The sequence below is a fragment of the Camelina sativa genome, chromosome 8 (assembly GCF_030686135.1).
Source record: "Camelina sativa cultivar CO46 ecotype springtype chromosome 8, ASM3068613v1".
Classification (NCBI taxonomy): Eukaryota; Viridiplantae; Streptophyta; class Magnoliopsida; order Brassicales; family Brassicaceae; genus Camelina; species Camelina sativa.
In genome coordinates, this window is record NC_141887.1 from 9,874,124 (window position 1) to 9,888,868 (window position 14,745).

At 37.9% G+C, this 14,745-nt stretch overlaps 1 protein-coding gene and 1 pseudogene across 2 annotated transcripts; one reads left to right on the forward strand and one right to left on the reverse strand.

Moving 5' to 3' along the window:
* Window positions 1-1,741: 1,741 nt before the first annotated feature.
* On the reverse strand, window positions 1,742-3,939 carry LOC104706913 (protein neprosin-like; annotated as a pseudogene). Its single transcript, XR_015564778.1, has 7 exons — window positions 3,808-3,939; window positions 3,618-3,704; window positions 3,138-3,427; window positions 2,732-2,893; window positions 2,598-2,651; window positions 2,373-2,519; window positions 1,742-2,173 (listed from the first exon to the last, which is right to left on the reverse strand). The product of XR_015564778.1 is annotated as a protein neprosin-like (transcript).
* A 7,523-nt stretch (window positions 3,940-11,462) lies between these two features.
* Window positions 11,463-13,498, forward strand: LOC104706914 (glycosyltransferase BC10-like). The gene is made up of 3 exons (XM_010423150.3): window positions 11,463-11,585; window positions 12,025-12,614; window positions 12,698-13,498. Exons 2-3 carry the CDS (start codon window positions 12,093-12,095, stop codon window positions 13,334-13,336), a joined length of 1,161 nt encoding a protein of 386 aa, XP_010421452.2. The 5' UTR covers window positions 11,463-11,585; window positions 12,025-12,092; the 3' UTR covers window positions 13,337-13,498.
* The last annotated feature ends 1,247 nt before the right edge of the window (window positions 13,499-14,745 follow it).

Below are 14,745 nucleotides of genomic sequence, written 5' to 3' on the forward strand. Positions count from 1 at the left end.
TCGGCATTATGATCTTCTTCCAAAGGAGAGAAGATTACCGAAGTCTTCCTACTCCTCTCTACATATCCTCCTTGTGCCCTGAATGTTCTCAAGTACAAATCAAATAAGCTAGGATTTATGTTCTCCCTTCGCAAAGTCTGAAGAATATCGGCATTATGACCATAGCTCATAGAAGTGTGGTTACCGAAACTTCCTCAAGAAACTCATGCCCAACTTCAATCCTTCAACCACCCTCCTCCTTGCCAATGAACCGATCAAACCATTGTGTCTCTAGGCTATGGAAATTCTCTCAATGTCCCAATGTCATCTAGATACGGACCATCAACCACATCTCCACCTTGCCTGCGAATGTGGTGTCGATGCACCTTGAGCTTGATTGAAGTTTGATGCTTTGCTCAAATCTCCAACACCTCTTGGCTATGACTAAGTCGACAGTTTGTTGTTTATGTTTACTGTCAAGCTTTATCTTTGAAAACTCTCAAACTTTGTAGTCCTAATTACTTTGTCTGATGAATGAAAGAAAGACTTGTTTGTTATAAAAAAAAAAAAAAAAAAAAAAAAACTTTCCACAAAATGTATAGCCATTGTATAATTTTACATAGAAAAATTCTTGGATACACCACCCAAAAATTGTCTTTTTATTTTATTTTCATAATTAGTTTGTGCATATTCTCTAACTAAAAGTCAACCGTTAATTTAGTGTGATATCTATCAAAGAAAAAAACAAAAAAAACACAGACTTTAAGAAATAAATTGTTAGTACTAAACACCCAAGTCTTAGAAATCAAACAGTCTAGTTGCCGTAGTCTAGTGGTGTATAATAGGACGGCTTTGGAAACCTAACATTCTCTGACTTACGGAGCCTTCGCTTTTTCAATACTTCAAAGTCGAATTTACTGAAATTGGTCACCGCTCTACTAGCCGAACGATCAACCTTTATAATCCCACCTTCCCACGTTTCGTAAGCTCTTCAGACCATTGTGATCTCATCTTCCCACGATTCAGGGTGTTTACTTCCTGTAAGACTTACTAACTTCTCTTCTTTTTTTTTTCTTATTAATGATTACTTGATTAGTTTCTTGATGTAGCTCTTGATTTATTTTAGGATTTTTTAGAGTGTCTCTTCGGTTGCTCCTAATATTGGTCCAAGATTACAAGATCGAATCAGCTAGTTACTCTGTAGCCTTATTGAATTTTTGGGTTTTCTATTGAAAAAGTTAGAGAGCTTTGTTGATTCTGTTTATGGATTAGATTATTCTGTTACATGAGTATAGTAAGAGTTGGAGTGGACGTAGTTAGAGATTTATTAATGGTTTGCCGCTAATAATCACATTCTCGGTTAATCGCTTGGATTATAAACACGATCGAGCCGACACTCAGGACATCGATATCTATGTTGGAAAGATTTGAAGCATCATTTCGGGCGTGGGCGATTCGGTCCTGATGGTCGATTTGGACGAGGTGGTAGAGGAATTGCTGGTCCAGCTAATGCGATTGCAGGAGTTCAAGCGAATATTATTGGAAGCATACAAGCAAATTCCACTAGAAAACCAGCTGATTTTTGAAAATATCTGCCTTAGTTTAGTGATGATCAATCATCAATGGAATGTCTTGTCTGGGTATATTTGCTGCATGAGAAGAGTAAAGTGGCACTAACTCTTAAGAATTTTTTTTCAAATGGTGGAACTTCAATTTGACAAGAAGGTAGAGGTAATACGCAATGATAATGGTGGAGAATGTATGGGCTTGCTATCATACTTTCCGATTGAACATTAAAAAAATAAACATGAGATTAAGGACAAAGAGAATTCTGGCCAGGTCCTCCAAAGTAAAAGTGAGGCTCTGACTTATACGTTCTCCCATACAGCTTTGTAGAATAACAGTTGTACTCATCAGAGTACTCGGATAGATACATGGGGTATTTTATCTGCAAAGAATTGTCCTTGATCCTAATGTTTGTGTGGTAACTAGCTTGGGCCCACAAGTAAGATGCCCATTGTCCACTCCCCATCGAAGTTCTTGTGTGCGGCTTCTTCCGCAAGTTAGGACTATGGACTTCTCCACCCCATTGCACCGCGGTTGCGCTATGTTTGAGGTAACTAAAGAGTGACCCTGGCCAATAACCTACCACGTGGTTTGCGTAAACAAGCCACCAATTCCCGTTGCATGTATCCTGCAAGCACCATCTATCATTAAAACATTTTATGCTAAAGAGCATACATGTCGTGTTTCAAACATATCAACTATAGCTTCAGATTTTTGATTTGTAACACCAATTTTTGGGGCATTAACCAAATCACATACAAAAAAAAATAGCACAAAATTTTAATCAAGGACATGATTTTGGGAGATGATTTTGTAGAAAATGTTACCAAGGACATGCTGGCGGTGAAGTAATATTGTTTTTGCGAGGGAGTTGAAACGGGTTCTATTGCTCCACCTAAGGCAAACTTAGTACTTGTTTGCACAAAACCAGAGCATTTGAGGTTGAAGCACCCTGCTTGATCATATCCATCTTTCTACAAATTCAAATAGAAAGACTAATTTTAAACTCCGGTGATTTTATAAATTCGGTAATCGTGAAATGATTTACGTACAGTCCAATAGGTGAAGAGACGTGTGCGCGAGTCCCCGAAAACGCTTGGATTCACCTGAAATAGGTTTATGGCGATCAATTTACTATTTACTTCAAGAACAAGATATAGTATACTTCTAGGGGTGGAAAATGTACCGCCCAACCAGCTTCTACGCTTTCAAACGTATCTGAGAGTCCACCAAGTAGCCATATCTGAGAAGAGCTGTAATCGCTGGCCTGAACCCTCGGAGGATTCCACACATTTATATCGGATTGAGCGCCAAGATAATTGTACCCTAGGGCGATAAGGACTGCCTCCTATATCATTATCAAACCATAAGTGTTTCTAATTAACCATACAAAGGTAATTATAATGGTTAGTTTTAGAACCTAATTGCGATTAATTCAAGGCCTTTGATATTATTATTCTTTTTTTTTTTTGTCAAAACTTGAAATTCTAAAGTTCTAAAAGTCTTTACGTAAAAGAAAGTTTTCGATAATTTTTCTTTAAAAAGGAAAAATATAAGCTAAAAGTTCAGAGACTAAAAACGATGCTACGTACCGATATAAACATTGGGCGGGGACGGTTTACTCTTTCAGTTTCAGCAGTTATATTGAAATTGCCTTTGTGCTGAAGTGCGTTATCGAGAAAACTATATCTACGAGGAGGTTTTTTCCTAAACGAGACGGTGAAGAGGCTCTTCTTATGTCTTCTTTACTAACTCTACGAACCGGTATTGTCCCAGTAGGACAGTCTCCAGATTTGGACCAAATCTGAGACGTTATTTGTTCATCAGAACCGTTGTTTGGAATAGTAGTCTTCATTGCACCAAAATCCACACTTGGTTTCATCTGCATGCATAAATGTTGTTTGTGTAACGATAGAACAATACTTGTCCAAAGCAAATAAAGGAAATTTAACTAACAAATTAATTAGATCTATTTTTAACAAATAAATTTACGGAGTGATCTGCAAATGTTATCTACTTATTTGTTAATTTTTTTATTATAACAAATAGGTGTGTGTATAGAATTTGTTTACCTGAATCTTGTGGTTTCTTAAAGCGGGATGATCAAAGGCATGCTGTTTGTAGATATCAATACAATCTATTATATCTCCATCTTCACTCTACAAATAATTTACAATCCATATGTGAAGTCATAAGCCAAAAAAATATACACAAGATGTTATATATAAATTTGCATTCAGATTCAGGCGGGCAATTACGTACCTTGATGGTCTTCAATGCAGGCTTGTTAAGAGCCTTCAATTTCATATCAATATCTAAAGAACCTTTCCCATAGGCTTCACTGTAAAAGCCAAAGAGAATCGCAAACACTAAGAACAATCTCATTTTCGCTTTTTTTTTTTTGTCTTGTTTTTCCTAAGTTGAAGGAATAGATTTAGGATATAGGCTTCGAATCTTGAACTTTCATACTTATAGAGTTTACAAAACCCAAATGATGTAAAAAAAATTAATTTGGTATCACACACAAAGATTGAGAAAACGGAAACCTCATATTTACTTAATAAAATCATCTGCAGATTTGGCAAACATTTTGGTCAAGCTTGAATGCTCCCTGTATAGTCATATATTTAGTTTTGCTTTTAAGTTGGATTCTCCTCTGACTTTTTGGTTTCTTTTTTGCACACAATTAAATTAATCCTTTGACTGTGTTTTACCTAAATATTTCTTTGTTAATGCTTTATTTTGATTATTAAGGATACGATTTAATCTTTCTAAGTCAAAACAAAGTTTATTACATATTTAATGAGTTTCGTTTCATATTTGCGCTCGAGATATATAAAGCATGGATGGAATTTCCCAATATAATATGGGGATTCTCGTGTCCATTTTGGTCCCTTGCTTGATCACCACAGAATTTTCCAAAGCTGGCTAATAAAATCATAATTCCATGATCTTTAAATAAATTACTATTACCATCGTTCTTAGGAATTTTGTCATTTTTAACGTATTTCTAATATTCTCTTATTTTTGGTCAATTAGACAATTAAGAATATACTGAAAAGAAACTGATAAAATGATAAGCATGTCAATGAAGGTAGATTGGTCCCGCCTAAGTTCATAATTCCTTTAACTTTAAAGAAACTGATAATATGATAAGCATGTCTATGAAGGAACTCATTTTATAACGTATTTGATTAAATTTCTCCTTAAACGTTTTTGGCTAAATTAGTTAGAGTTGAATCTTTTGACTGAAATTAATAAGAAGAAGAAGTGAAGTTCTTTCAGGAAGAAGAAGCAAAAGAGAAATTGCAAGTTCCGGAGGAAGCACATGTTCATAAAGAGAAGAAAGAAAAAGAGAATGATAAAGAACAGAGAGTTTATGCCTAAAGGAACAAGATGAGTCAACAAAGGGAAAATATGAGGCAAAGAGAGTTGTGTTATGTGTAGAAGTTGTATTTTCATATATCTCTTGAGTGTTACACAGCGGCTAATATATACAGTGAATAGCAGAGGAGCCTCTAGGTTAAACGTAATTACAGAGCTTTCCTAATTCAAAGATATCAAATATTGAGGAGTTAATACATATCCTATCATATCTAATCATATCTCTAAAACGCCCTCTCAAGATGGATGGGTTTGAATCACTCCAATCTTGCTTATAAGATCGTTAAAACGCACACTAGTGAGCGGTTTAGTTAATGCAATGGCCAATTGATCCTTTGTGTTGATGTGTGAAACACGCAGAGCTCCTTTTTGAACCAAACCTCTGATGAAGTGATAGTCAACGGCGATGTGCTTCATCCGTGAGTGGAAAACAGGATTCACACATAAGAACGTTGCACCTACATTGTCACAATACACAACCCGCGGAGTAGGTAGCGTGATGCCAAGTTCGATTAGAAGATCACAGACCCAAGTAAGTTCAACTGCAGTGTGAGCCACAGCGCGGTACTCCGCTTCAGTGGAGGATCTTGCAACGCCGATCTGTTTTATGGCCATCCAGGATATGGGGTTACGACCTAGATAAACAACATAGGCATTAGTGGACACATAATCATCAGGATCACCAGCCCAATCAGCATCAGAGAAGGAATGTAGGTTGAGATTGCGGCTGATGTTGTCAGAGAAGGCATAAAGACTGAGGTTGTTATTAGCATGGAAGTAGATTCCATGGGTTGTTGTGCCGGCGAGGTAACGGAGAATGCGTTTGGCGGCCTGCCTGTGATCATGTGTGGGTTGATGCATAAACTGGGACAGCTTGTTGACAGCATATGCAATGTCAAGCCTAGTGAAAGATAGATATTGTAAACTGCCTACGAGCTTGCGATATGGTGTTGGATCAGAGATGGGTGTGCCAGTGGTTAGCGTGAGCTTCGGAGAAGTGGCCATAGGTGTAGTTACGGGCTTGGCATTGATCATGTTGTACTGATGAAGAAGATCAAGAATGTATTTGCGCTGTGAGAGATGAAGACCAGCAGACGTCCGATGAGCTTCAAGACCAAGGAAGTAGTTGAGATCCTCTGCATCCTTGACCGAGAAACGGTTGGCAAGAAGAGCTAGAATGTGGTGAATGTCCTGTTTGTTACTCCCTGTGACAAGAATGTCATCCACATAGACAAGAAGATATAGATACTTCGTACCGTAGTTGAGGACAAACAGGGACGTGTCGGCCAAGGAGTTAACGAAGCCAATGCTTAGGAGAAACGTTCGGAGCTCTGTGTACCAGGCTCTCGGGGCCTGTTTGAGGCCATAAATGGCTTTGCGAAGGCGGCACACTTGATCTGGATGATCTGTATCGATGAAGCCCGGTGGTTGGTCCATATAAACCTCAGCGGTGAGAGTGCCTTGAAGAAACGCATTATTGACGTCTAATTATTGTATTGGCCACCCCTTCGAGACGACAATATCAGAACAAGTCGAATTGTTGTGGCTTTGATGACTGGACTAAATGTTTCGGTATAGTCTCTCCCAAGTTGCTGATTGTATCCTTTTGCGACCAAGCGTGCTTTGCACCTGCTAAGAGAGCCATCAGAGTTAAGTTTATTTTTGAATAACCATTTGCAGCCAATGACATTGAAGTGTGGTTGACAAGGAACCAGTTCAAGTGTCTGATTACGGGCAAAGGCATCAATTTCATTGGACATGGCTCCTCTCCATTGTTTGTCTTTCAAAGCTTGATTCACGGTTTGGGGTTCAGGTGGGAGATGAGTAGATAAGGCAGCAGAGAGATTGTATTTGCGATTAGGTTTGGTAATATTGTTTTTGCGGCGAGTACACATTGGGTGAGTGTTAGGTACGATAGGATTAGGAGGGTGAAGGTTAGGTTCTTCCACCAGTGGTGGTGGTGATGGTGACGGGGACGGTGACTGTGGCGGTGACAGAAACGGTGAGATTGGTGGTGAATGCGATGGAGAGGACGATGGGGTTGGGGAATTGGTGTTGGTAGTGGGTTTGGATAATGGGCTTTCACTAGGTGGACTAGTTGGGCTTGATGAACTCTGAGATAGTGGAGAAGAATTAATTGGTTGACGGTGTCGTTTCTGTAACATGATTCGATCCATCATCAGACGCCATTGACGACGACGATGATTTCTCAGGCAGGTGACGGTCGCAGCTCATGGGTCCCGACGAAAGCGGCGATACGAGTGGCAGCGGCTGAGAGGGTGGTGGATTTGGAGATGATGGAGAGGGTGGCAGAATAGGAATGGTGGTGACCGGTGAGAAGTGGCGTTGTTGTGTCGGAGAAGCGGGTTGAGCAATTGGAGGAGCCGGTGATAAGGATTGTCGAAATGGGAATTGGGATTCATCAAACTTGACATGTCGTGACACTTAGATGCGACCAGTTTGGGTTGAGGAGTAACCGATGAAAACACAAGGCATGGACCGATCTTCAAGTTTGTGATTGGTGTAGGGACGAAGCCAAGGAAAGCATAAGCATCCATAGGTTCGAAGTTTGGCATAGTTCGGAGGGTCACCAAACAGGATTTGGTACGGTGACATCATGGATAGGACCGGTGTTGGGAGTCTGTTGATGAGATATGTGGCAGTGGAGAAAACATAGGTCCAGTATTGTTTGGGCATGCCAGCGTGTGTGAGCAGGGTGAGTGTTGTTTCGACAAGGTGGCGATGTTTTCTTTCGGAGATGCCGTTGTGCTCCGGTGTGTGGGGTGGTGATGTGAGGTGAGATTTGCCGGAGGTATCGAGGAAGGACCGTAGAGCCACAAATTCTCCGCCATTGTCTGAATATAGGGTGCCAATTCTTTGCTTGAACCGATTCTCCACCAGAGCTTTGAATGTTATGAATGTTTCTCGCACTTGAGATTTTTGTTTGAGCGGATATAGCCAGGTGTAGCGACTGTAATGATCAACAAGGACGAGGTAGTACTTGAAGTTGTCAATGGAGACAATTGACGAGGTCCATAGGTCTGTGTAAATGAATTCGAGAGGATGAGTTGAATGAATGGAGGATTGAGAGAATGGTAATTTATGGGTTTTATTAATAGCACAATCTGAGCAAAGGGAACTGATAGGTACAGAATTATTGCAAGGTAAAGCGAAATTTGAAACAATATTATGAAGAAGTGGAAAAGACGGGTGGCCTAGACGACGATGCCAATCGGTGAATGATGGTTTGGATGTGGTGGAGGCAAAGAAGGAAGCAAGGGTGAGAGGAGATGCTGGCCACTCGTATAACTCTGCCTTAGTCTTGCCTTGGATTAACGGGACCCCCGAGATGAGATCCTTCACCTGAAAGTAAGCAGAAAAGAAATGTACAGAAACTTGGTTAGTGTTGCACAAACGGTAAACAGATATGAGGTTTTTATGAATATTAGGAACACAAAGAACTTTGTTTAAGGTTAGAGGGCGAGTAGAGGAGGGAAGGGTGAGTGAACCAGCATGAGATATGGAGAGTCCGGAGCCATCTCCAATGAGAACTGAGTCCTCCCCCGTGTATGGTTGATGCATCACTAGGTTGTTGAGGTCATTGGTCATGTGGTGTGTGGCACCACTGTCCATGATCCACGAATTAGCCGAAGGCTGTGAGGAGAGAGCAAGATTTGCTCTTGGTTGCCAAGGACGAAACGGGGTCGGAAGGAGACCATTTGATGGAGTAGACGGAGGTTGGGAGTATTGAGGACACCGACGGGCACTATGGCCAAAGACGCCACAGATTTGGCACTTACCTTGATATTCGCGAGACATGTGACCATCATGTTTGGAGTTGTATTGTTGGTTGTTGGAGTTGTATTGGCGATTGTTAGGTCGGTATTGAGTGGACCAGGAACGAGAGGTAGCGACATTCGCAGAGAGTGGGACATGACTTGGCACAACAGTTGAAGCAGAGAGGAGTTTAGCTTCCTTGGTCAGCAACTTTTCATGGACTAGAGTGATGGTTGGAGACACATCACGACCTTCAACTTGATCCACAACTGACTTGTATTCTTCAGGTAGACCTTGAAGAATGTAGTCAATCTGTTCTTCATGTTGAACCGGTTGACCAAGGAGAGAAAGTTTGTCGAAACAAGTGCTCAACCCTTGCATGTACTCGTCGATGGTTTTGTCACCCTTGGGGAAGTGTTTGAGTTGGTGTCGAAGTTTCTGGACATGGCCTCGACTTGGTTTAGCATATGTGTCAGCCAGAGATCTCCACATTTCTTATGCAGATTTTGTGGTAGAGACAAGAGGTTGCACAGTAGGGGAGAGTTTCCCAAGGATACCGCTGTAGATCAGCTTGTCTTGGCGCCTCCATTTGGAGAAATCTGGGTTTGCAATGGTTTGGCCGTTGGTCGTGACAGTTGGAGACGGAGAGGGTGTGGTTCCATCAATGGAACCAGCTAAATCATAGCCATCAAGAAGGGAGTGGACTTGGAGACTCCAAGTGACATAGTTGAGAGAGGTGAGTTTGGAGACATTGCTCATGTTGACATGAAGCAGTGGTTGAGTGTTATCCACAGTTTTAGCGGCCATGAGAAAGAGATGAGAAAGACGAGATGAAAAGGAAAAACGAAGAAAGACAAGGACAAGAAGAGAAGCAGCCGAAAGAAGAAGAAAATTTTAGATATCGAAACCTTGCTCTAATACCATGTAGAAGTTGTATTTTCATATATCTCTTGAGTGTTACAGAGCGGCTAATATATACAGTGAGTAGCAGAGGAGCCTCTAGGTTAAGCGTAATTACAGAGCTTTCCTAATACAAAGATATCAAATATTGAGGAGTTAATACATATCCTATCATATCTAATCATATCTCTACCATATCTCTAACATTATCTAACATTATGACTCTACTCACAACAAATTAAGTTAAGAGGTAATTGACCATTGATTTGGTTGCCCAATAAGGAAGAGTTTTTTTGGTTGTTAAAGACTGGCTAAGTGTTGGCCCGGATTAAAGTATGTGTGTGTGTGTGTAGTAAGTAGTACGAACTACTAGAAGTATGTATGTTTGTGGTGAAATTGTGAAATGCATCCGAATCCAAGAATCCAATGTAGAAAATCAGTTTCTCTCTTTTCTCGTCCAAGTCGTTTATGTCTTTGTATATAGATCAATAATCAAAACCAAAACAAAGAAAAGAGAGAAAGATCGGGAGAAACGTCTTCTCTGTGCTTCTGTTTAAACATAGGACAGAAATAGAGCACAATTGAGAATGAGGGAGCTGACCTGGGAAGAGAGAGGAGACGATTCAAAAATATGTCTGTGTAACCTCTATACATCCATTTCTGGCCGTGATTTTTATTCTCATGATTGTTAAATTAGGGCTTATCTTGGGTTTTAACTAAAAGCTAATTAGCAATTAGTGGATTGACCCTAACCTTTTATATATTAATAATAGTCCCTCCAAACTTTCGATGTGGGACTTGGATTGTATCCTAACAAGTAACAACCTCCCTTTCAAACCAAGGATCACATGTGGGATCTTAATACGTCTCCTCAAGATGATAACTTCATCTCGAACCAATCCCACTTGGACCGATAATAAACTCCTTCTTGGGCCCCTTTACTTGGGTTAACAAGTGGCATGTCCGTATCAACTTTTCTAGGTCCACTAGAACTTGAACATTGGGCTTTGATACCATGTTAAATTAGGTCTTATCTTAGGCTTGCAACTAAAAACCAATTGGTAATTAGTGGATTGACCTTAACCTTTTATATATTAATGATAGTGCCTTCAAACTTCGGATGTGGAACTTGAATTGTATCCCTTATAGAACTATTGGCTAATGTCTATGTTAAGTATTATATAATGATTATCCAATGGTTAATAACCATACAAGATTTTAGAGGGGTATTGAACTTGATATTTTAAATGACTTGGTAGGATTAAATATTTTAGAATTTTGAAAGATTTGATTGAGTTTTTAGGAGATTTGATTATTTTTTAGATTTTTTATCTATTTTTTTTTTTATTGTACTGGATAACAAGTTCTTATTAGATTTTTAATATCACGACTTGGTAGAATTTTAGAATTTTAGAATGATCTTCTATAATTATAGAATGATCTTCTATCGTCGAGACGTTATAGTTGTGATATTATATTTTTACTTCCCCATTAGATAATTTTACTGTAAGAAGAAAAAAAAAAACATAGAGAATAAGAGTTTGTTGTATTTGAAAATTTTACTCTGAACTTTGCAGTTCGTGGAAAATTCAAATGCATGTTTAACAAAAATACCAAACACGTTGATTTAGTTTGGTACAAAAAAAAAAAAAAAAAAAAAAAAAAAAAAAAAAAAAAAAAACTTTAACTATTTATGTTAGTAATAGAAAACCTAAAAGTCTAGTGGTCCGAACCGAACATATTAGAAATCAAACACTCTAGTTGCCGTATGTGGTGTATAATAGGACGGCTTTGGAAACCTAACCTTCTCTGACTTACGGAGCCTTCGCTTTTTCAAAACTTCAAAGTCGAATTTACTGAAATTGGTCACCGCTCTACTAGCCGAACGATCAATCTTTATAATCCCACCTTCCCAAGTTTCGTAAGCTCTTCAGACCATTGTGATCTCATCTTCCCACGATTCAGGGTGTTTACTTCCTGTAAGTCTTACTAACTTCTCTTTTTTCTTTATTTCTTATTAATGATTACTTGATTAGTTTCTTGAAGTAGCTCTTGATTTATTTTAGGATTTTTTAGAGTGTCTCGTCGGTTGCTCCTAATATTGGTCCAAGATTACAAGTTCGAATAGCTAGTTACTCTGTAGCCTTATTGAAGTTTTGGGTTTTCTATTGAAAAAGTTAGAGAGTTTTGATGATTCTGTTTATGGATTAGATTATTCTGTTACATGAGTATAGTAAGAGTTGGATTGGACGTAGTTAGTGATTATTAAAGGTTTTAGGATTTTGCAAGAAAAGTATAATCTGTTAACCTTAGATTTTCAGGATTATTGAGTCGTTTGAGGGTACTTGCTTCTAGTGATCCATTGAGTGTAAGTTGTTGAATTTTGGTTTGTGATGCTAATTTGAGGTTCTTGGTTAGGAGTTTTACAGAAGCAGAACCGTAACGCGATATAACGAGACGCATATTATTTAATATCTAGTGTCAAGATGCAAAGTAGGGTTGTTCAGTTGGAAGAAGGTAAAGAGATTGTAGTCACAGGCGGCCGGACAGGGCTAAACAAGGTGTCTCCTTCCAAGTTGCTTCCTCTGCTAGGATTTTTTCTAGCATTTACTATTATTTTCTTATTCATTAGTGTATCCACAATCAAGTATTATGGTATAAATAGTGTAGTGACCTCAGTCACTTCGAGTATTGTGCCTTGCAACGAGAGAAGAAATGACATGGATAAATGGATTAAACGTCCTGCGGTTCTCATGCATAATATGAGGGATGAAGAGCTTCTTTGGCGCGCGTCTTTCATGCCTCATAGAAAAGAGTATCCGTTTAATAGGGTGCCCAAAATCGCGTTTATGTTCTTGACAATGGGTCCTTTACCGCTTGCACCGCTTTGGGAAAGGTTATTAAAGGGTCACGAAAAGTATTACTCAGTGTACATCCATTCACAAGTGTCTTCTTCAGCCCAGTTTTCAACTTCCTCTGTTTTCTATCGTAGGCATATACCAAGTCAGGTATATACTGTTTAATCTACTTTGCATGATTTTGGTTTTGTATATCTTGATATTGTAATTGGATTATCTTCATAATTGGGTAGGTTGCAGAATGGGGAAGAATGACAATGTGTGATGCAGAGAGGCGGCTTCTTGCAAATGCGTTGCTAGATATCTCAAATGAATGGTTTATTCTCCTCTCGGAGTCATGCATTCCCCTCTTTAACTTCACGACTATCTACCAGTACATAACCAAATCAAAGCACAGTTTTATGGGTTCATTTGATGACCCCAGTCCCTATGGCCGTGGCCGCTACCATGGAAAAATGGCCCCTGAAGTTACCATAGACCAATGGAGAAAAGGGTCTCAATGGTTTGAGATTAACCGGGAGCTTGCGGTTTCCGTTGTCAAAGATATCTTGTATTACCCTAAATTCAAAGAGTTTTGTACTCCCGCCTGTTATGTGGACGAACACTATTTTCCAACAATGCTGACAATTGAGAAACCAGCGGCCTTGGCCAACCGAAGTGTGACTTGGGTCGATTGGTCGAGAGGTGGTGCCCACCCGGCTACATTTGGAGCACAAGACATTAATGAGGAGTTCTTTGCAAGGATCCTCAAAAGTGATAACTGCACGTACAATGGTCGCTACACGTCCATGTGTTCTCTCTTTGCTAGAAAGTTTTCTCCTAGTGCTTTGGAGGCTTTAATGCAAATTGCTCCCAAGATTCTGAGTTCTTGAGTACGCAATGTCACTAACAAAACTCATGAAATATATGTGTAACTAAGATGAATCATAGCTAGTAAGCAGATATTGAAAGGTAGTTTTGGCGGGAGGAGAGACCATTAAATTCGACGTGTATTTCGGCGAAGTTATAACAATGTATGATCTTTGGTGATAAAATCTCGAGAAAAATGTCAAAAAACATGACTTATATTTAATATTTATCAGAAAAATCATAAATTTATTGCTAAAAATATACTCAAATTAATTTATAACTGATAAAAAATACATGAACTATCCCGATTTTCCGATTTACCACTTATCATATTATGGTTTTTAACAATGTTAATGCAGTCGTAAACACCTTTATAATTATAATCTCATGAAGAAGTTTATTTTTAACGTGCTATCATCATAACAAAGTCTTTCTCTTTAGATATCTTAACCTCATATTCAATCGTTGTTTTTTCAACTTTAAACTTTTGTTTTTTTTCTTTTTTTCAGCACTTTAAACTTTTGTTATGATTAAAAATTTAGAAGAAAGAATAAAGAGCTAATAGTGTTTTAGATTACGTTAACATTAACATTGTTGAAAATCGTAACAATGATAGGTGAAAATTAAAAAATCGGGATAGTTAATGTATTTTTCTTTTATCAGTTATAAATTAGTTTGAGCATTTTTTGGCAACAAAATAAATTTGTGTTTTTATCAGTACATCAAACATCACTACCATAGTTTAAGTTGCTTTGGGCTTTGTGCCACATCCATAATATGAATGCTCTTTCGAGAATGAGAAAATATTTTTTGAACTATATTTTTCCCAAATGTTTATATATTAAATCATTTTTAATGTATATAAAATGTCTCAAAATGATATTTTATAATAAAAAAATCAGGACAATATTTACTTTTAGATCTATTTATGTTAAGTTTTTAGAGTTTTTAAATGTAGTATTAATTATGTTTTAGATTTAATTTTTAGAGTATATGTAATTTAGTAACTTAGTATTGTAATTGATAATTAAAATTGTCAAAGAAGATTAACACTTGTTTTTATATATAATAATGTTAAATTTATAAAATTTTATTTACTATCAAAGTAATATTATTAAATTTTTGGTATTTTTATACTTAATCCGTAGAACATAAGTAATTTAGTAGTATTGCAACAAAACATTTAGAGATATCAAAGGAGATTAATACTTCTATTTAATTCATCAAACACCTAATTTTAATTTCAATTTTAACCCGTCTTACACCTTTTTATCAAAATAATGTTATGACAATTTAATATTTTGATTGTTCTATCAAATTAAAATATATATTTTTGTCAAGTTAACTTAAAATAAAACTTCCACGACTAATATTTTTCTTAAGTTCCATATCTTATTTGTTAGATGAGAGATGAAATAAATTTAGTAAATAT